The 23,769-nt window shown below is 48.4% G+C and overlaps 1 protein-coding gene across 1 annotated transcript; it reads left to right on the top strand.

Moving 5' to 3' along the window:
- Positions 1-9,244: 9,244 nt before the first annotated feature.
- On the top strand, positions 9,245-19,972 carry LOC129714354 (ankyrin-3-like). Its single transcript, XM_055663904.1, has 2 exons — positions 9,245-10,090; positions 18,307-19,972. The coding sequence occupies exons 1-2, from the start codon at positions 9,386-9,388 to the stop codon at positions 18,679-18,681; spliced, it is 1,080 nt and encodes a 359-aa protein (XP_055519879.1). The 5' UTR covers positions 9,245-9,385; the 3' UTR covers positions 18,682-19,972.
- The last annotated feature ends 3,797 nt before the right edge of the window (positions 19,973-23,769 follow it).

Raw genomic sequence — 23,769 nt, 5'->3', positions numbered from 1 at the left:
TCAGCCCAACTCTCCTCACCTGTGGCACTCAGTTGCCTCTGATCACCTATTAACCCGGTATATAACTCTCCTCACCGTTCACACAGTGCCAGATTGTTCTCAGCATTCATGCAAGACTCTCCAGCGATTTCCTGACTGCCTACACGGATTTGAACCTGCCTGCCCCTGACCATTCCGTCCTGTCGTCTTCCCGGATATCACCTCAGCCTTCTGTCCCCGACCACGGCCTTCGTCCCGTACCTCCTGGTTTCTGTCTGCCTCTCTCCTGGGCTGTTTGGTGTATCCCTGCAACGGCTCCTCGACTTCCTGCCTGGCTTCGACTCTCCTTTCGTCTGTCCCTCGCTGGTTTGTTTGCATCGTGTGTTGGATCTCCTGGTTACCAGACCTTCTGATACCCCGACTACGTCTCCTGCCTTCCCCTCTTCGGAACCCTCGCTCAATCCTGAGCCTCTGTGTGAGTACGGTGTACCCATTCCTGTGTTTCTACTCTGGGTTACGGTATCGTAATAAAGTTCATTACCAATTATACCTGCCTGATTCTGTGCTGCTATTGGGTCCAAACTATACTCATTACACTCCCTGCACACTAGGGACAGTTCCACAGAGGGCCTATTAACTGACGATCCTTCATTTCTTTTGGCATGCGGGAGGAAACCACAGGAACCTCCCCAGGGTCATAGGGAGGACGTGCAAACTCCGCACACAGACACGCCCAAGGTCAGATTCGAAGCTGGGGCTCTGGTGCTGTGAGATAGTAGCTCTACCAGCTACGCCACTGTGACAATAGACAATAGGTGCAGGAGTAGGCCATTCAGCCCTTCGAGCCAGCCATATGTTCATGGCTGATCGTCCCCAATCAGTACCCCGTTCCTGCCTTCTCCCCATATCCCCTGACTCCGCTATCTTCAAGAGCCCTATCTAGCTCTCTCTTGAAAGCATCCAGAGAACCTGCCTCCACCGCCCTCTGAGGCAGAGAATTCCACAGACTCACCACTCTCTGTGAGAAAAAGTGTTTCCTCGTCTCCGTTCCAAATAGCTTAATCCTTATTCTTAAACTGTGGCCCCTGGTTCTGGACTCCCCCAACTTCGGGAACATGTTTCCTGCCTCTAGCGTGTCCAAGCCCTTAATAATCTTATATGTTTCAAAGAGATCCCTTCTTATCCTTCTAAACTCCAGAGTGTACAAGCCCAGCTGCTCCATTCTCTCAGCATATGACAGCCCCGCCATCCCGAGAATTAACCTTGTAAACCTACGCTGCACTCCCTCAATAGCAAGAATGTCCTTCCTCAAATTAGGGGACCAAAACTGCACACAATACTCCAGGTGTGGTCTCACTAGGGATCTGTACAACTGCAGAAGGATGTGCCACCCTAAAAGATGATGATGATGTGGAAGCATCGGCCTCTACAGATGCTGTCTGACCTGTGGAACATTTGCAGTCTTTTCTGCCATTTGATTCTGGTCTCTGCGGTATTTTCCGTCTCCTGTTCTGTGGTCACCAAGGTGTTGCAGGCATTGACCAGTGACCACTGTCACCGCAGAAAGTAAAGGTGACTTCCTTCGGACAAAAGAAGTGATGAAGTCAAAGACTACACGCAGGAAGCACCATGAATGCTCAGCATGGCCCAGTGGTAGATTTGGTACCTCACAGCACCAGAGACCCGGGTTCCATCCTGACTACGGAGTTTGTACGTTCTCCCAGCGGGTTTTCTCCGGGTGTTCATAAAAGGTCAAGGTCAAAAACTTTATTTGCCATTTGTGCTTACACACATAGGAACTCTTGTGCGGTTGTTCAGAGAGTCAAGTCAAGTTAAAAAGACACACAGAAGACACATAATCTATAAAAACATATACTTCTCTAGAACTAAAAAAGAAAGAAAATGCCTAAAAGATAGGATCAGAATTAGGCCATTCGGCCTATCAAGTCTACTCCGCCATTCAATTATGGCTGATCTACCTCTCCCTCCTAACCCCATTCTCCTGCCTTCTCCCCATAACCCCTGACACCTGTACAACCCCTACAAGTCAGTGCTCCAGTTTCCTCGTAAATTCCAAAGACGTGCGGGTTTGTAGGTTAATTGGCGCTAGTTGTCAATGAGTGGGTGAGAAAGTGGGATAACATAGAACTAGTGTGAACGGGTGATCGCTGGTCGGCGTATCTTGCAATCAAACACGTCTTCGTGTGTAGGAAGGAACTGCAGATGCTGGTTTACGCCGAGGATAGACACAAAGTGCTGGAGTAACTCAGCGGGGCCTGCAGCATCTCTGGTTAAAAAGGAATGGATGACGTTTAGGTATGAGACCCTTCTTCACACTTCTTCATTTGAGAAGTAGGGTCGCAACCCGAAACATCACCTATCCATGTTCTTCAGAGATGCTGCCTGGCTCACTCCAGCACTTTGCGTCTTTTAAAAAAAAGTAACAGCATCTGTAGTTCCTTGTGACTCCTCATTTCTTCTGCGTTAGAATAATCTTCTGAGTGTATTCAGGACCATGTGTGGATGAGTTGCAGTATCGGGCACAGCCACCGGGTGGGAGTGTCCGACACCGCCCAACATTGTTTAAGAGGGAACTGCAGATGCTGGAGAATCGAAGGTTACACAGAAAAGCTGGAGAAACTCAGCGGGTGCAGCAGCATCTATGGAGCGAAGGAAATAGGCAACGTTTCGGGCCGAAACCCTTCTTCAGACCTGTTTCACCTCCCCCAGCCACTGGGTTACATCACCAAGCCAAAAGACTCCATGCGCTGTACAGAGACACCACCCAAGGTCAGGATCGAAACCGGGTCTCTGGTGCTGTGAGATAGCAGATCTACCAGCTGTGCCACCTTGACACAAAAATGACAAAGGAGATTTTCAAGCAAGATGTTTAGGAAGGAACTGCAGGTGCTGGCTTACACTGAAGATAGACACAACATGCTGGAGTGACTCTGTGGGTCAGGCAGCATCTCTGGAGAACGTTCAGATGCTGGTCGACACTGCAGATAGATACACAATGGAGAGTCGGGTGGGGGATAGAGGTGTGAAAAGATACAGAACATAGGTATAAATACAAATCAAAGCCAGCTAGGGTGATCAAGGAAAGGTGGAGCCCACAATGGTCCGTTGTTGGCTGTGGATAAGGTGATAACGAGTGGATAGAAACAGTGAAACTAAGCAGAACGATGGTTAGGGTGGGTGAGGGGCGGACAGTGAGGGGATGCAAGGGTTATTTAAAATTAGAGAAATCAAAATCCATACCTCTGGGTTGTCACTGACTGTCTCCAGGGACTCCCGACAGTGCTTTCGGGTTAGGCAGAGGTTCACTAACACTTCCTCCAACCTCATCTGCTCGCTTCTAATTTTCACCCAACAAACAGTTTACAATGTGTTACAGAGTGACCTGTTTCCTTTAACAACGTTATTTTTTTTGCCTAACTTTCATTCATTGCTGCCTCACAGCGCCAGAGACCCGGGTTCGATCCTGACTGCGGGTGCTGTCTGTACGGAGTTTGTCCGTTCTCTCCGTGACCAGCGTGGGTTTTCCCCGGGTGCTCCGGTTTCCTCCCACACTCCAAAGGTGTAGAGATTTGTAGGTTAATTGGCTTCTGTGAAACTACTCCGAGTGCGTAGGATAGAGGGGGGATCTTATAAAAACTTACAAAATTCTTAAGGGGTTGGACAGGCTAGATGCAGGAAGATTGCTCCCGATGTTGGGGAAGTCCAGAACAAGGGGTCACAGTTTAAGGATAAGGGGGGAATCTTTTAGGACAGAAGGTAGTTGAGGCCAGTTCATTGGCTATATTTAAGAGGGAGTTAGATGTGGCCCTTGTGGCTAAAGGGATCAAGGGGCATGGATGATCAGCCATGATCATATTGAATGGCGGTGCAGGCTCGAAGGGCCGAATGGCCTACTCCTGCACCTATTTTCTACGTTTCTATGATAGATCGCGTGTATGGAGAATAGTTGGTCGGTCGAAGGGCCTGTTTCCACTCTGCAGATTTAGTTTTAAGTTTAGAGATACAGTTGCCTGTCTCCACTGGGATAACACAGAACTGGTCGGATTGACTGATCGATGTTTAAGAAGTAACTACAGATGCTGGAAAATCGAAGGTAGACAGACAAAAATGCTGGAGAAACTCAGCGGGTGAGGCAGCATCTATGGAGCGAAGGAGATAGGCAACGTTTCGGGTCGAGACCCTTCTTCTGACCGATGGTCGGCGTGGGTCCCGACCCGAAATGTCACCTATCCATGTTCTCTACAGATGCTGCCTGACCCGCTGAGTTACTCCAGCACTCTGTGAAACGTCACCTATCCATGTTCTCCAGAGATGCTGCCTGACCCGCTGAGTTACTCCAGCACTCTGTGCCTTTTTCACCCCCTAAGAAATGTATTAAGAAGGTCATTTGTTGCCCCATATTAAATCCACCGCCGCCAGTGCTGTACTTACCCGGGAGCACGGTTGCTGCTGCTGGCGTTTGTTTGTGCAATCCCTTGGCAACGCTCAGCGACTGTGGACAAGAAACGCTGGAGTAACTCAGCGGGACCGGCAGCGTCCGTGGAAAGAAGGAATGGGCGACGTTTCGGGTCGAGACCCTTCTTCAGACAGAAAGTCAGGGGGGGGGGGGGGGGGGGGGGGGAGAGGGACACAGCCTGGGATTTCTATAAGTTCCTCCCTCATCCTTCTAAAGCCTAGTCTTTTCAATCTGCAGATGTTGGTTTAAACCGAGCATAGACACAAAATGCTGGAGTCGCCCACTCCTTCTCTCCTGAGAAGATGCCTGTCCCGACCCGATACGTTGCCTGTCCATGTTCTGCAGAGATGCAGTCTGACCCGCTGAGTTACTCCATCTATTTTGTACACCAACGCACAGTCCATCGATCACCCGTTCACACTAGTTCTACGTTAACCGACTTTACAAAGGTCCGATTAACCTACACACCTGCCTGTCTTTGGGATGTGGGAGTAAACCGGAGCACCCGGGGGAAACCCACGCGGTCACAGCGGGCAAACTCCACACAAACAGCAGCCGAGGTCAGGATGGAACCCGGGTCCGTCGAGTCCACGCTGCCCATCAAGCTTCCGTGCACAGATTCACTTTAGTTTAGTTTAGTGATCCAGCGCGGAAACAGGCCATTCGGCCCGCCGAGTCTGCACCCACCACCGGTCCCTGCACACACCAGGGACAATATATATTTACACCAAGCCAATTAACCTACAAACCTGTGCGTCTTTGGAGTGTGGGAGGAAACCGAAGATCTCGGAGAAAACCCACGCGGGAGAACGTACAAACTCCGTACAGACAGCGCCCGTAGTCGGGATCGAACCCGGGTCTCTGGCGCTGTGTGGCAGCAACACTACCTCTGGGCCACCCTATGTATTATCTTTTGTAAACTAGCAATCGGCATTTCCTCCTGCTTCCTGAATGGCGACCAGGCTCCAATTCTTTCTGCCACACTATTTCACATGCGATTATCCAGCACTTTCAGCGCCGTAGAAATGATTCCAATACTAAACGCCTTGTATCACGGCCTAGATCCTATCAACATGCCGATGCACCACCAGAAGCCTCTGGGTGGAACAATGTATTCGGGAAGATAGACCAGTCAATGAGTCCAGCAGGTGGAGGCCTTAAGACCACGTCCATAAGTTTAGAGATGAGCTAATTTGGTATGGACCATAGTCTAGGGCTTCCATCTGGCTTCTAGACTCCTTGACTGGCAGACTTCAGATGCATATATCTCTCGTTTCCCTTATCCCTAACAGCAGTCTCGGGAAGATTAGGAACCTGCTTACTCCGTTGTTTATTCTAAGCCTCCAGTTGGTAAATAGTATCTACTTTGGACCAGTGGAGACATTTAATATTTTCAATAACCCAGTAAACCTCCTTGGTGACACTTTTCCCTTCTGCCTTTCCCTTAGAAAACAGCACGCATCAACAGTCTGACGCTGTCATTCCCTTTGTCCTATTTTCACACCCTACACTTCCTTATCTGTGTATCTTCCTCTCCCATGACGTCAGTCTGAAGAAGGGTCTCGACCCGCAACGTCACCCATTCCTTCTCTCTGGAGATGCTGCCTGTCCCGCTGAGTTACTTCAGCTTTTTGTGTCTATCTTCGGTTTAAACCAGCATCTGCAGTTCCTTCCTACACATTGGACTGGGGAATCGCGGGCATACAGTATTTGACACCGACAACACACCGTATACATCTGGCACGGCGACCGAATCTACTTCTAACAGCCGCAAACCTGCGCATCCACAAGCAAAACACAGCAGCTGATGTGAAATTAAAACGGAAAATGCCAGAAATACTCATTGGGTTAAGCAGCATCTGCGCCGTGAGGAATGGGAGAAGGTTTCATATGTAAACTCCGACCAGTCCCTCCCTCGGGAGGAGGTCGAGTTAGTTCTCAATAATAATTGGTCAAGGTTCTGCTCTGAAACCTGCCTGTAGATAGAAACATAGAAAAATAGGTCCATTTGGCCCTTCAACCCAGCACCGCCATTCAATGTGATCATGGCAGATCATCCACAGTCAGTACCCCGTTCCTGTTTTCCCCCTATATCTCTTGATTCTTTTAGCCCTAAGAGCTATATCTAACTCTCCCTTGAAAACATCCAGTAAATTGGCCTCAATTGCCTTCTGTGGCAGAGAATTCCACAGATTCACAACTCTCGCAATGAAGGCCAACATGCCATTAGTTTTCCTCACTGCCTGTTGTACCTGCAAGCTTACTGTAAAAAAGAATGCTTACGTAAATATAGGGTGGGAAGGAACTGCAGATTTTGCAGGGGGAGGGGGTGGGGCTGACTTTCAGTCTGAAGAAGGGCCTTGACCCGAAGCGTCACCTATTGCTTTTCTCATCTGACCCGCTGACCTTTTTTTTGTGTAAAAAATATGGGTCATGGTTTGTAAATAGTCGCGATTTCATCTTGCAAACGTGACAACACGTTTAGCTTTTCACTGTACCTGTGCTAAACTGAACTGATCGTGGTGGCTCAGTCCTTGCCTTTGTGTGTGTGTGGGCACAGTCCCTCGTTGTCTCTGGGCAGGAAGAGGCTCTGGCATCTCTGGCTTTCACCGGCCACTCAGTTCATAGCCTCAGTAGAATTATTTGCCACAGACGGCTGTGGAGGCAAAGTCAATGGATATATTTAAGGCAGAGATAAGATAGACTCTTGATTAGCATGTGTGTCAGAGGTTATGGGGAAAGACAGGAGAATTGGGTTCAGAGGAAGAGATGAATCTGCCACGAGCGAATGGCGGAGTAGACTTGATGGGCCGAATGGCCTAATGCTACTATCACATGATCTTATGAACATATTTAAAAAAAACTCTTCTGTGAAACGTGTCGGGGATACATACCCTTCGCTGCGTTGAATGGGGGCAATATAAACGGAACATATCGATTATTATGAGTGCTGGGGGAACTCAGCAGGCCAGGCAGCATCTGTGGAAGGAATGGACACATGACATCTCGGGCCAGGACCCTCCTTCAGCCTCTCTATGATGTCCACGACGCAGTTCTAGTCTTAAACTAACAATGTTCCCGGTGTTGGGGGAGTCCAGAACCAGGGGTCACAGTTTAAGAATAAGGGGTAGGCCATTTAGAACTGAGACGAGGAAAAACTTTTCCACCCAGAGAGTTGTGAATCTGTGGAATTCTCTGCCACAGGAGGCAGTGGAGGCCAATTCACTGGATGTTTTCAGAGAGAGTTAGATATAGCTCTTAGGGCTAATGGAATCGGAGAAAGCAGGAACGGGGTATTGATTGTGGATGATCAGCCATGATCATATTGAATGGCGCTGCTGGCTCGAAGGGCCGATTGACCTACTCCTGCACCTATTGTTTATGTTTTTATATGTAAAAACAAGGAACCTCCGATGCTGGTTTATACTTAAAGTAAACACAAAGCGCTGGAGTAACTCAACGGATCAAGTACAATAACTGGAGAACATGGATAGGTAACGTTTCTGGTCGGGACCCTTCTTCACAAGAAGCCCCTGAAGAAAGGTCCCGACCCGAATCATCAGCCAGCCTTTTTTCTCCAGAGATACTGCCTGACCCGCTGAGTTACTCCAGCACTTTGTGTGTATCTTAAGCGAACACAGTTTGATTCGGGGCTGAGCCTGGAGCGAACAACAGAGGCCCCGCGATCGAGCGTCCCGAAGCCTTTTGTCGTTTCCAAGTGAACTTCAGAGGCAGGCAGGGAAAATACCGAGTAAATGGGACTATCTTAAATGGAGCAACTTGGTCAGCAGGGATGCGTTGGGCCGAAAGGCCTGTTTCCGTGTGCTATATGAATTTGAGGTTCTAAAGTGCTGGAGGAATTCGTTGGATAAGGCAGCGTCTCTGGGGGAATGGACAGACGATTCCTCTCCCTTAAGGGCCTGTCCCACTTACGTGTCCTTGGCACGCAAATTACGCGACCACGTGGTCGCGTTGAGCCGAAACGGTCCCGCGAAGGTCCCAGCTGAGGTTCTTCATCAAAACACAAACTGTCGCGGAGTAATTTAACGGGTCAGGCAGCATCTGGCGATCATGACTTGGGACATTGTTTTTGTCTTTGGACTTTATTGTTTATTTGTTTACATATATTAAACTTTGTGTCGTTTATTATGATGTCTATGGAGTGCAATGTTTACATGTGTTGTGTTGCTGCGCGTAAGACTTTCATTGTTCCGTTTCGGGACATAATTATAAAACACTCAGATTGGTTTTACTTCAGATTACCAATTCTGCAGCTGTTTGTGTCCTCAAAAAAAACAAATGCGAGTTACAGAAAGCTTGCGGCACCTGCACCGCAGAAGGATTGCGTTTATTTTGATACTGCACGCCCAGGCTCAGTGATCAGGGTGGACACGGGCTCCGGCTTTGCGCGGCCAGAGGCTCCTTCCTTGCTCCGGGTTCAGCTGCAGGCTCCGAGCGGACAGGGGCTCCAGCTCCAGGCGGACAGGGGCTTCTCGCTCTGGGTCCAGCGTCCAGGCTCCAGTCTCCGTGTTCCATCTGAGGGCTCCGGCTCCAGGTCGGTGTTCAAGGCGGACAGGAGTTCCAGCTCCGGGAACAGGCTCCGTATTTCCAGCTACGGGCTAGAGAGCGGACTTGGGCTCCGTTGTCCAGGCTCCGGGCTGAGGACGACCAGACGATGCTCGCTCCGGCTCCAGGTTCAGGGCTGACAGACAGCTCCAGACTCGCTTCAGGGGTGACAGACGCTCCAGCTCCAGTGTCCGTGGCTGACAGGACGGACCTCGCTCCAGCTCCAGCTCCAGGCTCCGTGTTCAGGGCGGACAGACACTCCTTGCTCCGGCTCCAGGCTCTACGTTCAGGGCGGACAGACACTCCTTGCTCCAGCTCCGTGTTCAGGGCGGACAGACACTCCTTGCTCCAGCTCCAGGCTCTATGTTCAGGGCGGACAGACGCTCCTTGCTCCAGCTCCAGCTCCGTGTTCAGGGCGGACAGACGCTCCTCGCTCCGGCTCCAGGCTCTATGTTCAGGGCGGACAGACGCTCCTTGCTCCAACTCCAGGCTCTATGTTCAGGGCGGACAGACACTCCTTGCTCCAGCTCCATGTTCAGCTGTTCAGGGCGGACAGGGATCTTTGGACAGGGGAGTCCCCGCGCCTGCGTCCGGGGGGTGGGGGGGGAAGTAACAAAAACACATGACGTCAGGCGGCATTGTTGCCATTGGCGCCGGCGCCGCGCTCTGATTGGTCCACGGCCGAGCCTCCGAACGCCGTGTATCCATTTCACGCGTTGCCAGGGGCGACGGCGGCCGCGCGGCGCGGGGATTGGGCGGCGGGCTGTCACTCAGTCGCCCAGCGCTTCCGGGAAGGTTGGCCGAGCAGAGCCGAGGCTGCGGCTGCTCTTCTCTATCCCCACTCTCTCTGTCTCTGTCTCTCTCTCTCTCCCCCCCCTCTCCTCACACCGGCACTCTCCGGCTCTGTGCAAGGGAGAGAGCGGGGGCAAAGCAAACAACAGCATGTACGGCGCCAAAGAGCTAAGCAGTGCTGCGGTGCTAGGCAACTGGCGAGAGGTAAAACGTCTTCTAAACGAAGAGAAGGTGAATGTCAATGCGGTTAATAAATACGGACATACCGCACTGCAGGTTGGTGCCGCCTCAAAATAAGTCACATCAATGTATAGTCTTTGCAGATTATCCCGGGCTGTGGGAAAGTAATTATGAATTTCGCATTTGCAAAAAAAAAAAAGAATCCGTATTTTTCCTCTTTCTAATCGTATTTTATTGTATTCCGGAGATTTGTTGAATTTAAAGCTCTTAAGAAAATTACGTTCCTGCTTAATTAATAATTAATAATAACTGCAGATGTATTTACTGCGTGTGTATGTATTTGAGCTGTCAACGCCTCTGATATGTTGTGAACATCAGTCGCTGTTCGTGTAAGCTTGCTCGGGAACATTCATCTCTGGCTGTGTGTGTGTATGTATGTGTGTGAAAAGGCGGCGGGTAAACAGACGAAGGTTTGAGCGCAATTTTTTAAAATTTGTAACCCCCCCCCCCCCAATGTATCGTAACATTTTGTGAATGAAACTGCCTCCCGGCTCGCTTTGGGACCGCAATTCCAATTTGGAAACTCGCCGGCCTTTTAAAACAGACGTGTTATTTTCAGAGTTGCCAGGGTGGATGAGATTCGTGGAACAAGAGACGTAGCCGAGAGATCCGGCTGTTAGATTTTTTTTTTAAAAGATTTAAAAGGCACCATCATTGTGAAATACATCAGTGACACATTACTATTGAAAGGGCGGAGCCAGAATCGGGCGGATAGTGGGTGTTGGCATTCTTCATCAGTGAACGATCGGCTAGTTCCTGGAATTTAAAAAAATACACTACTATCGCTTCAGTAGTTGTAAAATAATTTGAAACGCAACCCCTGTGCTCTTGTGTCATTAGTCTGGGGTTACGCCACAGTGTTGCTCCGCGCCCATTATAATTGATTCTTTAATTCAGAAGTGACAAGTTCTAGATTTTTAGAATCGTAACAAGTCTTTAAATCTGGAATTAAGATTGAATATGTGGAGGTGGTTTGAAAGCATCGTAATTCACGTTTCATGAGAACCAGCACACAATGTAGGGGAAGGAACTGCCCATAGATGCAAAATACTGGAGTAACTCAGCGGGACAGGCGGCATCTCTGGAGGGAAGGAATGGGCGCCGTTTAGGGTCGAGACCCTTCTTCAGACTGCAATTGCTGGTTTAAACCGAAGATAGATCCGAAACGTCACCTATTCCTCTCTCCAGTGATGCCATCTGGCCCGCTGAGTTACTCCAGGGTTTTGTGTCTGAAGAATACAATGACAACAGATTTAGATTCAGACTCAATTTTAATTGTCATTGTCAGTGTACAGTACAGAGACAACGAAATGCAGTTAGCATCTCCCTTGAAGAGCGACATAGCAAACGATTTGAATAAAAAAATAATAAGTGTCGGGGGGGGGGGGGGGGGGGGGGGGGGGGGGGGGGGTGGTGATTGATTGGCAGTCACCGAGGTACGTTGTTGAGTTTCAGAAGGATAGACTATTGGCAGAGGTGTAGTAAGAGGGGATTGGAACATTAAACAATGTGTAGGAAGGAACTACAGATGCTGGTTTATACCAAAAAAAGACACAGTGCTGGATTAATCCAGTAACACAGCGGCATTTTCCTACCTCCGGGTATTCCACCCCACTCTAGTTTCAGTCTGAAGAACGGTCCCGACCCAACACATCGCCCATCCAAGTTCTCCAGAGATACTGCCTGACCTGTTGAGTTACTACTGTGTGTAACTTTAGCATCTCTGGAGAATGTGGATGGGCAATGTTTCTGATCGGGGCCCTTGGTCAGACTGGCGTTTCAGGTTGGGACCCATCTTCAGCCCCCTGAGGAAGGGTCCTGGCCCAAAACGTCACCCATCCACGTTCTTCAGAGATGCCAGCTGTCCCGCTGAGTTACCCCAGTATTTTGTGTCTATAACTTAATGTCATAGGCATGGTCAATGATCTTGGTCTTCCTGACGCTGTTGGCCTTCAGTCCAGTGCTGTGTCTCCTGAAGGTGTTGGGTGTAGACCAGTCCAATGAAAGGCCTGGATAGAGTGGATGGTGGAGACGATGCTTCCACTAGTGGGAGAGTCTAGGACCAGAGGACACAGCCTCAGAATTAAAGGACGTATCTTTAGGCAGGAGATGAGGAGGAATTTCTTTAGTCAGCGGGTGGTGAATCTGTGGAATTCATTGCCACATCAGGCTGTAGCAGCCAAGTCAATGGATATTTTAAAGGTGGAGAATGATAGGTTCTTGATTAGTAAGGGTGTCAAGGGTTATGGAGAAAAGGCAGGAGAATGGGGTTGAATGGGAAAGATAGATCAGCTATGATTAAATGGCGGACTAGACTTGATGGGCCGAATGGCATAATTCTGCTCCTACAACTTATGACGGTGGTCCAGTTTCCGATGGTGTGATCATGGTCGATCTACTTTTCCCTCTCAACGCCACTCAAGTCATGGCAACATCCTTATAAATCTTCTCTGCGCCCTTTCCAGCTTAACAACATCTATATTACTAAAACTAAGGTCTTGACCACTTTTTGACTTTCTGTTCGTGATTTCTGAAAGAACGCCGCCACTTACGGCTGTCATTTTTTGCCACCTCGCTCAAGAGTCCCCCGCCGCCGGATTGGACTGGAGGATTTTTCCCATTGATGAAAAATCAGAGAGTTATTAATGTTTTTCAAAATGTCGCCATTCTCTCTGCTGCCCGCGCTGGTGGCAGGGGGGAGGGACTATAAAACCCAGCGAGATGGAGGAAGCATGGAATATTGCGTTGGGTGACCAGCCCTCATGTGTGATGCTGGGACCCAACGGGTCCCACTTAATCTAGTCTTTCCTATAACAAGGTGACCAAAACTGAATACAAACTCTACATGTGGCTTGTGGCGCGGCGGTAGAGTTGCTCTTACAGCGAAAATGCAGCGCCAGAGACCCGGGTTCGATCCCGACTACGGGCGCTGTCTGTATGGAGTTTGTACTTTCTCCCCGTGACCTGGGTGGGTTTTCTCCGAGATCTTCGGTTTCTTCCCACACTCCAAAGACGTACGGGTTTGTTGGTTAAATGGCTTGATAAATGTAAAACTTGTCCAGTATAAATTGTCCAACTTCCAGTAAAGTCCCTGGTGGACACTTCGGAAGATAAAAGGCTTCACGAATGTCTCATGAGTCAACATCTGGCTGTTCCTGGATGGGATCCTTACAGAGTGTGGAAGATAAGCTACTGTGTTGAATGCTGCAAAACTTTGAACGCCAGACCTCATTTGCTGCAGGAAACACTTTTTTAATTGTGTGGTTTATGCCGAAGATACACATTAAATGCCGGAGTAACTCAGCGGGACAGGCAGCACCTTTGGAGAGTAGGAATGGGTGACGTTTTGGGTCAAAACCTTTCTTCAGACTTCGAGTGAGGGGAGATGGAAACTCGATATATGGAAGGTTACAAAGACATTTATGGTGTGAAAAGGACAAATCAAAGTGGACAATGTTCAAGGAAATGTAGATTGGTTCATTGTTGGCTGAGGGGAATGTGGGACGAATTAATCAGGCCAACAGTGAAACTAGATGGAGAACTAGGGTGGGGGAGTGATGGAGAGAGGGGGAAAGCAAGGATAACTTGAGGTTAGAGAAATCAATATTCATACCACTGGGCTGTAAGCTGCCGAAGTGCTGTTCCTCCAATTTGCGTTTGACCTCATTCTGTCCTGGGCCTCCTCCGCTGTCAGAAAGGTCACTTTTTTTACTGTCTGAAGAAGGGTCTCGACCTGAAACGTCACCCATTCCTTCTCACCAAAGATGCTGCCTTTCACGCTGAGTTACTCCAGCATTTTGTGTCTACATTTTTTTTTTCTTGTTAAAGCTCTTGAGAACGTCTCTTGCCCAGTGCGGAAGGATTGACTTGGTAGAAGTCGTGTGCCTTGGGGTTGTTATTGGAGCCAGATCATCACAATGCAGGGTGAAGGTAGTAATTGAGATGTCTGCACTTCTCCGCAGCTGCGAGAGGCAGGCAGACAGGAAGACGGGCGCGGAGAATGTTGACATTATCCTCCAGCTGTGTTGCAGGGAGGGGACAGTGAGGTTAATGGGGACACACGCGCACACACACACACACACACACACACACACACACACACACACACACACACACACACACACACACACACACACACACACACACACACACACACACAATTTCTCTCACACACACACACACACACACACACACACACACTCACACACACATATACACACACACACACACACACACACACACACACAATCTCTCTCACACACACACACACACACACGCGCACACACACGCACACACACACACACACACACACACACACACACACACACACACACACACATAATCTCTCACACACACACACACATGCGCACACACACACATCTCACACACACACACACACACACACACACACACACACACACACACACACACACACACACACACACAACACACACACACACACACACACACACACACGCATACACACACAATCTCTCTCAAACACACACAATCTCTCAAACACACACACGCACACACACACACACACACACAATCTCTCTCACACGCATACACACACACACACACACACTCACAATCTCTCTCACACACAATCTCTCACACACACACGCACACACGCACATACACAAACACACACACACACACACAATCTCTCAAACACACACACACACACACACACATACACACGTCTATGATGACAACAGTTATACAGGGAAAGTTGCCAACTGATGCCAGACCTCCCCCATCCTCCCTCCGCCACCAACCCTTCCCCCTCCTCCTCCTCTCCCCAGCTGACTCTATGTTGCCACCATGGGGCACATCACTATTTTGACAAATGGACAAACGTATACTCCAAAGATAGACACAAAAAGCTCGCCCTGAAGAAGGGTCTTGACCCGAAACGTCACCCATTCCTTCTGCCCGGAGACGCTGCCAGTTCCTCTGACTTACTTCAGCATTTTGTGTCCATCTGCGGTTTAAAGCAGCATCTGCATTTCCTTCCTGCACAAATGTATATGCCATCTGACAGACACAAACAGCTGGAGTAACCCAGCGGGTCAGACCCTTCCCTCGACCCAATAAATCACCTATTCCGTTTCTCCAGAGATGCTACCTGTCCCTCTGAGTTACTCCAGCATGTTGTGTCTATCTTCAGCATCTGCGGTTCCTTCCCACATGATAATCCATATGACTTTTGTTTTTAAACTGAATGTAACGGGAAATACATTAGACATGTACTGGCAGAGAGGGTACTATTTGCATTGTGGTGCCCTCTAATTATGCAGTCGGAATCCACCCAGCAGTTAAACTTCTATCCTCTGGTTCCTTCTCTAATGTTCAGTTTTAAAATAACACCCTGTGCACCAAAGCCCTTAGAACCCCAACCCAATTCTCCAGATCCAGCCCTCGAGTACTGTCAGACCATCACTGTGAGCCTTTGGGAGGGAAACTGACTAGTCATGTTCTTGACAGACACAATGAGCTGGAGTAACCCAGCGGGTCAGCCAGCAGCATCTAGAGTCATGCAGAGTAGAAACAAGCCCTTCGGCCCAACTTCCCCTCACCAACCAACATGTCCCTTCTACACTAGTCCCACCTGCCCATATCCCCGTTTGGCCCATATCCCTCCAAACCTATCCTATCCATGTACCTGTCTAAATGTTTCATAAACGCCATGATAGTATAATAGACAATAGGTGCAGGAGTAGGCCATTCGGCCCTTTGAGCCAGCACCGCCATTTAATGTGATCATGGCTGATCATCCCCAATCTGTACCCCGTTCCTGCCTTCTCCCCATATCCCCTGACTCCGCTATTTTTTAAGAGCCCTATTTAGCTCTCTCTTGAAAGCATCCAGAGAACCGACCCTCTGAGGCAGAGAATTCCACCAACACAGTGATGCAGTGGGTAGAGCCAAATTCGAACCTGACTTCAGTTGCTGTCTGTGTGAAGTTTGCATATTCTTCCTGTGACTGCATGGGTTTCTTCCACATACTCCGGTTTCCTCCCACATCCCAAACATATGCAGGCTTGTATGTTAATTGGCCTTGGGGAGGTTACTCCTAGTATGAAGGGGGAGTGGATGAGAAAGTGTGTGTAGGAACTGTTGAATCCCACGACAGCAAGCAAAGAACAAACGCCTCTGAGCTGAGCCAGCCACCTTGTGTCACGTTCATTCCACAAGCCCCTTCTACCTACATTCTCATCAATCATAACCAGTCTGTAGATAAGGCCAATTAGTGCATCTGACCTTGGAATTGTTACTGAGCTCTTGTGGCTGGACCTTGTTGTAAGGCTGCTGGCAATGGCTGACTAGCTGACAGGCTGTATGCAAAATCCAAGTGTAAATAGATGGACGATGGCCAGCATGGACTCAGTGGATCGCAGGGTTTGTGTCTTTGCTGCATTGGTCGTCTAAACCGACTCACTACTTGTAATAAAAAGGTACTGCTGATGCTGCTTTATACCAAAGATAGACACAATGTGCTGGAGTAACTTAGCGGGCTCTAGAGAGAATGAATAGGTGACGTTTGGGTCGTTATTTGTGAGCGGTGCTGTCAAGGCCAGGATTTATCATCCACACACATTGCCTCGTCAGGGGTCAATGCCCTATCGGCTGTCTATTTCAAAAGCCTTGGTGATCTGTGGTGTTGGTGGTTGCAAGATTTGGGGCTGTCCCACTGTACGAGCTAATTCAAGAGCTCTCCTGCGTTTTCCCCTGATTCGAACTCGGAGAAATACGCTAATAGCCGCTCGTAGGTACTCGGGGCTCTCGTGGACATTTTTCAACATGTTGAAAAATCTTCACGAGCTTACCGCGTTTCCCGAGTACCTGCCGTTAGCGTTACGAGCCGCTAAGAGACGCTCCCGAGCTCCGACGTACCCGCTACGTACATTCTACGTGCCTACCACGAGTTTGATTTTTTTTTTAAACTCGGGAGAGCTCTTGAATTACCTCGTACAGTGGGACAGGCCCTTCAGGCAGAAGATTGAAAGCGCGCACCACCAGACTCGGGAACAGCTTCTTCCCCTCTGTTATCAGGCTTCTGAACGGTCCTTCCACAAGCTAGGGTACTGTCCTATTCACCTCTACCCCATTGCGGACATTGGACTTTGTGGAACTGATGCACTACAATGCTGAGAACTATATCCTGCACTCTGTATCTTCCCCTATTGTACATGTTTGCCTTAATTGTATTGATGTGTAGCATTATCTGAAGATAGACACAGGGTGCTGGAGTCAATCAGCGGGTCAGGCAGCACCTCTGGAGTAAAAAGATGGGTGACGTTTCGGGTTGTGAACCATCTTCAAACCCATATATATGACAGCGCATTAATTAAGTCGTATAGTATTATCTGATCTAGTTTAGTTTAGAGATACAGCACAGAAACAGGCTCTTTGGCCCACTGTGTTTGCATCGACCAGCGATCCACTCACATTAACGCTATCCTACACACTAGGGACAATTCTATATTTATACCAAGCCAATTGGCCTACAAACTTGTATATCTTTGGAGTAATGTGTTTGGATAGCATGCAAAACATCATCCTTATCTACCTCTGATGACCCTCGGACTATCCTTGATCGGACTTCGCTGGCTTTACCTTGTACATAGAAACATAGAAAATAGGTGCAGGGAAGAGGCCATTCGGCCCTTCAAACCAGCACCGCCATTCATTGTGATCATCACTGATTATCCCTATCAATAACCCATGCCTGCCCTCTCCCCATACTAAACGTTATTCCCTTATCATGTATCTATACATTGTAAATGGCTCGATTGTAATCCTGTATTGTCTTTCTGCTGACTGGTTAGCACGCAACAAAAAGCTTTTCACTGTACCTCGGTACACGTGACAATAAACTAAACTGAACTGGTCTCTGTATTGACTGAAATAATGGAAACTCGGTAACAGAGTGGCTGGCTGTTGGCCCTGCTACCAGGGACTCTGGTTTAGACCTGGCCTCGGGTGTTGCCTACGTGGAATTTGCATGAACTGTGTGGGTTTCTCCCTGATGTTCCAGTTTTTTCGCACATCCTTGAAGCCAGCTCGAGCTCAGCACGGATGTTGCCGGCTGAATGGCAACAGTACAAGTGGTACTGATATAACATTTACAATGATGAAGGTAAACTGGTGCAAGGACTGTTACGCAATCTGATGTGGTACAAAATTAAACTTGAATTGCTAAACCGAAGCACGGCATCCTAATCTCGTGTCTATCTCCCCCTCAGGTGATGATGATGGGCTGCAGCTTTGTGGCTGAGGAGCTGCTGAAGAATGGGGCGGACCCCAACATCCAGGATAAGAATGGCTTCACCCCAGCGCACGATGTGGCCCGTACGGGCTTCCTGGACACCATGATGGTCCTGGTTGAGTACGGCGCGAACATGGACATAAAGGACGCCTCGGGCTGTCTGCCGATCCACCTCGCCGCCCAAGAGGGCCATCTTGGCCTCGTTCAGTTCCTGGCTACGAAGTCGTGCTTCTGGCGCAAGAACTCCAGTGGGCACACCGCGCTGGACATGGCGAGGGCTTCCGGTAGAACTGAGGTGGCGGAGTGGTTGGAGGAATACTTGCAAGCAACGGGAACCCAGTTCCTGCACTGATACACAGGTGGCTGCAACACTGACTAACATCTCCTCACTTTAAAGGGCCTGTCCCACCTTCACCACCTAATTCACAACCTTTTTTACTCGTGGACATTTTTCATCAGGCTAGAAAAAGGGCCCCGACCTACTTGATGCCACGAGTACCCACGATTAGCATCACGACCTGGTACGACCTACCTACCTACGACCTCGTGACGACCATGCTGCGAGTATAAGTCAAGGGCAAACTCGGCAGAGGTCGTGAATTAGGTTGTGAAAGTGGGACAGGCCCTTAACCTTGCCAAACCATGCTTGTGGTTGACTACATTTTTGTTTTTAAATCGCCGAACTAGAGTAGAAGCTCCGACTCAAAATATTTGATGGCCATCTGACCCAAAAAATAATATCCAAATGGCTTAAAAAAAAAAATAATGTCATATTTTTTTTTTTTTTTTTTGCTAGTGTAAATTTGAAAGGGAGTAAATTTTAAATTTAAAACTGACTTTGAACTCTGCTGCGCTTTTTGAACCGAGGCTTTTTGCACGTTGCCTCGGGAGCCCTGGGCTTTGCCGAGCTTCCCTGCAGGAGAGCTGGAAGCAGCTCAGCTCCCACAAACTTGGTCTTCGGGGGAAACAAGCACCTTTTGTCGGACTGTCCACAGATGGAGACGCAGGGATGTCCCTGGGCAGAACGCCGCTGGGAGCCACTCAGTCACTGCATCTGGAGACCTGCACTGAACAACGAAATCTCTTGGACAATGAGTGGTGGGGAGAGATGAGGGGGGGGTGGAAGGTGGGGGGTGAGCTGAAATCCGCTGTTCCCCCCCCCCCCCCCCCCCCCCCCCCCCCCCCCGGTTCAGCCACAATCACGGGCGCCTCAGGGAAAATAGTGTCTCTAAAACAGGAATATCCCATGTACGAGCTGGCGATCGAAGTCTTCATGCCTTATCTTAACCAATGTGTGTTTACATTGATTTAAAGTACTGTAAAAAAAATAATGAGTTGTGCTTTACAGATTTTTCTAAGTTAGAATGGTTTTGTTGTTATTATTTCCCCCCTTTTTTTGTTCTTTTAACGGAAACAGCAGTTAATGTAGCAATTATCTTTTAAGTCCTGGGTGTTTTAATGATTCATAAGGTGTGTGTGTGTGTGTTCATTTATACTGTTTAATTTGAAAATTAATTTCCCATTGTACAAAGGCAAAGCTATAAATGCCCCTTTTTAATAATGTTTAAAAAAGGGGATGCTTATGTCCCTGTCCCACTTAGGAAACCTGAACGGAAACCTCTGGAGACTTTGCGCCCCACCCAAAGTTTCCGTGCGGTTCCTGGAGGTTGCAGGTGGGTGCCGGAGGTTGCAGGTAGTGGAAGCAGGTAGGGAGACTGACAAAAACCTCCGGGAACCGCACGGAAACCTTGGGTGTGGCGCAAAGTCTCCAGAGGTTTCCGTTCAGGTTTCCTAAGTGGGACAGGGGCATTAACCTTCCAGAAATCGTGTAGCACTTAAAAGTTCTGGGTTTAACAGCATTGCGCATGTGCAGGCTATCTTTGTATGTTTTCGGGTTTCGCAGAATAAGTAGATAAAAGTGTGGACTCAGGCGGAAATTCCAGAACAACGCTTGACCATTCTCTCCACAGATGCTGCCTGACCCGCTGAGTTCCTCCAGCACTTTGTGTTTTGATTCGGAGATTCCAGGAGCCAAGGGCTCATCATTAAATTGGACGGTAAATTCTACCAGCATTTGTGTAACAAGAAACTCTCTATAGTGCTGGAGTAATTCAGTGGGTCAGACAGCATCTCTGGGCGACGTGGATAGGCGACCTTTCGGGTTGGGACCCCCTTTAGATGAGGGGACAGAACCCGAAACGTCACCTAACCATGTCCTCCATAGATGCTGCCTGACCTGCTAAATTATTCCAGCACATTGTGTCTTTTTTGTAAACTAGTATCTGCAATTCCTTGTTTAAGAAAGAACTGCAGATGCTGGAAAATCGAAGATAGACAAAAGTGCTGGAGAAACTCAGCGGGTGCAGCAGCATCTATGGAGCGAAGGAAATACGCAATGATGCCTATTTCCTTCGCTTCATAGATGCTGCCTCACCCACTGAGTTTCTCCAGCACTTTTGTCTATCTGCAATTGCTTGTGCCTGCATAAAAAGCATGGATCTTCATAAAGGGGGAAAGTAGAGATCTTCAGCTACTCCTCCACCCACCCCTACCCTCAGTCTGGAGAAGGGTCACCTACCCTTTTCTTGCAGAGATGCTGCCTGACCCGCTGAGTTACTCCAGCACTTTGCGTTTATCTTTGGTATAAACCAGCATCTACAGTTCCTTGCTTCTACGAGTAGAGATCTTGTTTATCCGGAGTGAATGGATACTTGCAGGAATCCCCCGAACAGTATCACACAGTTGCAATGCTGAAGGAATAGTCCCTACTGAGTGAACAGCAGTCTCGGGCAGATTAGGAACCTGCTTACTCCAGCTGGTAAATAGTATCTATTGCAGTTAAGCTTTGGACCAGTGGAGACATTGAGGGAACTGAAGGTGTATTAATGTTTTTAATAACCTGGTGAACCTCCTTGGTGACATTTTTCCCTTCTGCCTTCCTTAGAAAACACCACGCATCAGCAGTCTGACGCTGCCATTCCCTTTGTCCTATTTCCACACCCTATTCTTCCTTATCTATTTATATCCTTCTCCCATGACATCAGTCTGAAGAAGGGTCTCGACCCGAAACGTCACCCATTCCTTTTCTCCGGAGATGCCGCCTGTCCCGCTGAGTTACTCCAGCATTTTGTGTCTGTCTGTCTGCTGCCAAAGTCATGACCTGTTTTCAGAGATGGCTTACATTCCCCTCAATACTTTTAATAGTACTGTAAGAATAAACAAAATGTTGGTAACACCCTGCAGAGCAGACAGTGAAATCCAGTCAACATTTCAGACCAATAACCGCCCGTCTGAGCAGTGGTGCTGTAATTATAGGGATCTTGCGTCTATTAAACTTGCCTCAATTGTGGATGGGTGTGGCCACAGATGTAGCTATCTCCCAGCCCAAATTTCCAAATAAGGCATGTGCAAAATGCAAAAACAAGTTGCGTATTTTGTTCGTTAGTCATGGTCATAAAGAGCGGAAACAGGCCCTTCGGCCCAACATGCCCACGTCGGCCAAAATGTCCCCACTACACTAGTCCCTCCATATCCCACCAAACCTGTCCTATCCATGTACCTGTCCAACTGTTTCTTAAACGATGGGATAGTCCCAGCCTCAACTACCTCCTCCGGCAGCTCGTTCCATACACCCACCACCCTTTGTTATCAATCCCGCTCCCACTTGCTGGTAGACTGAGCAGCTAGTGTTTTCCCATGGAATGTAGTGCCTTTAAGAGTGCTCTGCTCGTGAGGAGAACTCCCAGCTTCTGAGTATAGAAAGAAGGAACTGCAGATGTTGGTTTGCACAAAGTTGTGCTGGTGCAACTCAGCAGCATCTCTGGAGAACATGGATTAGTGACATTATGGGTCGGGACCTTTCTCCAGACTGATGGTGGGGTGGGGTGGGGGGGGGGGGGGGGAAAGAAAGCCTTGGGTTGGGAGTGGACACAGGCAAGGGGGTCTGGGGATTGATAGGCAAATGGTTGGAACAAAGGCCAGGGATGAAAACAGAAGGTGTGAGGCAGAAGGAAGGAAGAGTTGCAAATTGTGAAGCCAGATGAGGGAAGAAAAATCGATGACAGTCCAGGTGGGGTACGGGGGTGGGAGGGGGAGTGGGAAGAGAGGGGGTGGGGAGGGAAAATTAGGAGGGGGGGTAGGGACAAAAGTAGAGGGGAGTTAATTATAGTTTGCCCTGATTCTGAATCGTGGACATATTCAGTGATCTAATCTCGGGCAAGACCAAGCGCAGGAAGGACAAAAGTGACCTTGTCACCTCTTAACTGGGGTTGGTAGGGATCCTATAGGCTCCCCCCCTATCCCAGTATTCCCCGAGGAGGAAGAGAGAAGGTCTAAATAAACATATTAACACAGAAACATAGAGACATAGAAAATAGGTGCAGGAGTAGGCCATTCGGCCCTTCGATCCAGCACCACCATTCAATGTGATTGATTTATTGATTTATTGATTTCTTTCTGTACTGGTGCTCATTTGCATTTCTGTATAATTATCTGTGGAGAGTTAGGATGTTGTTAACTTTACTAATGCTGTTTAAACGTGTTGCTGTTGTTACTGTTCAGCATGAGTTTGGAGTTTTAAAGTCTATTCGTGGCTTGCAGAGATAATTAACTTAAAGGTCCCTGACATTAAGAACAGGGGTTGGGACTGCCTGCCAATGATGGTAATCCCACGAGACAGATTCGGCAGGGAGAGGAGAAGAAAATGAGTTGGAAACATTCTGAAGGCTTTATTGGTTGATGTTGCACATGTAATTATATTTATGAAGTTGAATTTAATGTTGAGTGGATTATATTTTTTAAAATTGCAAATAAATTATGACTTGTGGAAATTTAAACGAGTACCTGTGGATACATGCTTTTTATTTTGGAGCAACACTGTGACTGGTTGGTACGGCTGCCAGCATGAAATCACGGGAATGGGATTTGGCCGCTAAGCCTTGTCGAGATATTGTGCGTTCATGAGAGAACAACAGCATACGGCATAGAAGCAGAGACCCGGGTTCGATCCTGGCTTCGGGCGCTTGTCTCTATGGAGTTTGTATGTCCTCCTCGTGACCTGCGTGGGTTTTCTCCGGGAACTTTGAAGGTTAATTACCGGGATGGCGGGTCTGTCATATGTTGAAAAAAATAGCTGAGTCAGGGGATATGGGGAGAAGGCAGGAACAGGGTACTGATTGGGGATGATCAGCCATGATCACATTGAATGGCGGTGCTGGCACGAATGACAAATGGCCTACTCCTGCACCTTTTGTCTATTGTCTATAATGGAGAAACTGGGCTTGTACACACTGGAATTTAGAAGGATGAGAGGGAATCTTATTGAAACATATAAGATTATTAAGGGATTGGGCACGCTAGAGGCAGGAAACATGTTCCAGATGTTGGGGGAGTCCAGAATCAGGGGCCACACAGTTTAAGAATAAGTGGTTGGCAATTTAGA

Source organism: Leucoraja erinacea, chromosome 39 (genome assembly GCF_028641065.1).
Source record: "Leucoraja erinacea ecotype New England chromosome 39, Leri_hhj_1, whole genome shotgun sequence".
NCBI classification, from domain to species: domain Eukaryota; kingdom Metazoa; phylum Chordata; class Chondrichthyes; order Rajiformes; family Rajidae; genus Leucoraja; species Leucoraja erinaceus.
The sequence above is the reverse complement of the archived record's forward strand: the minus strand, read 5'-3'. Positions and strand labels throughout refer to the sequence as shown.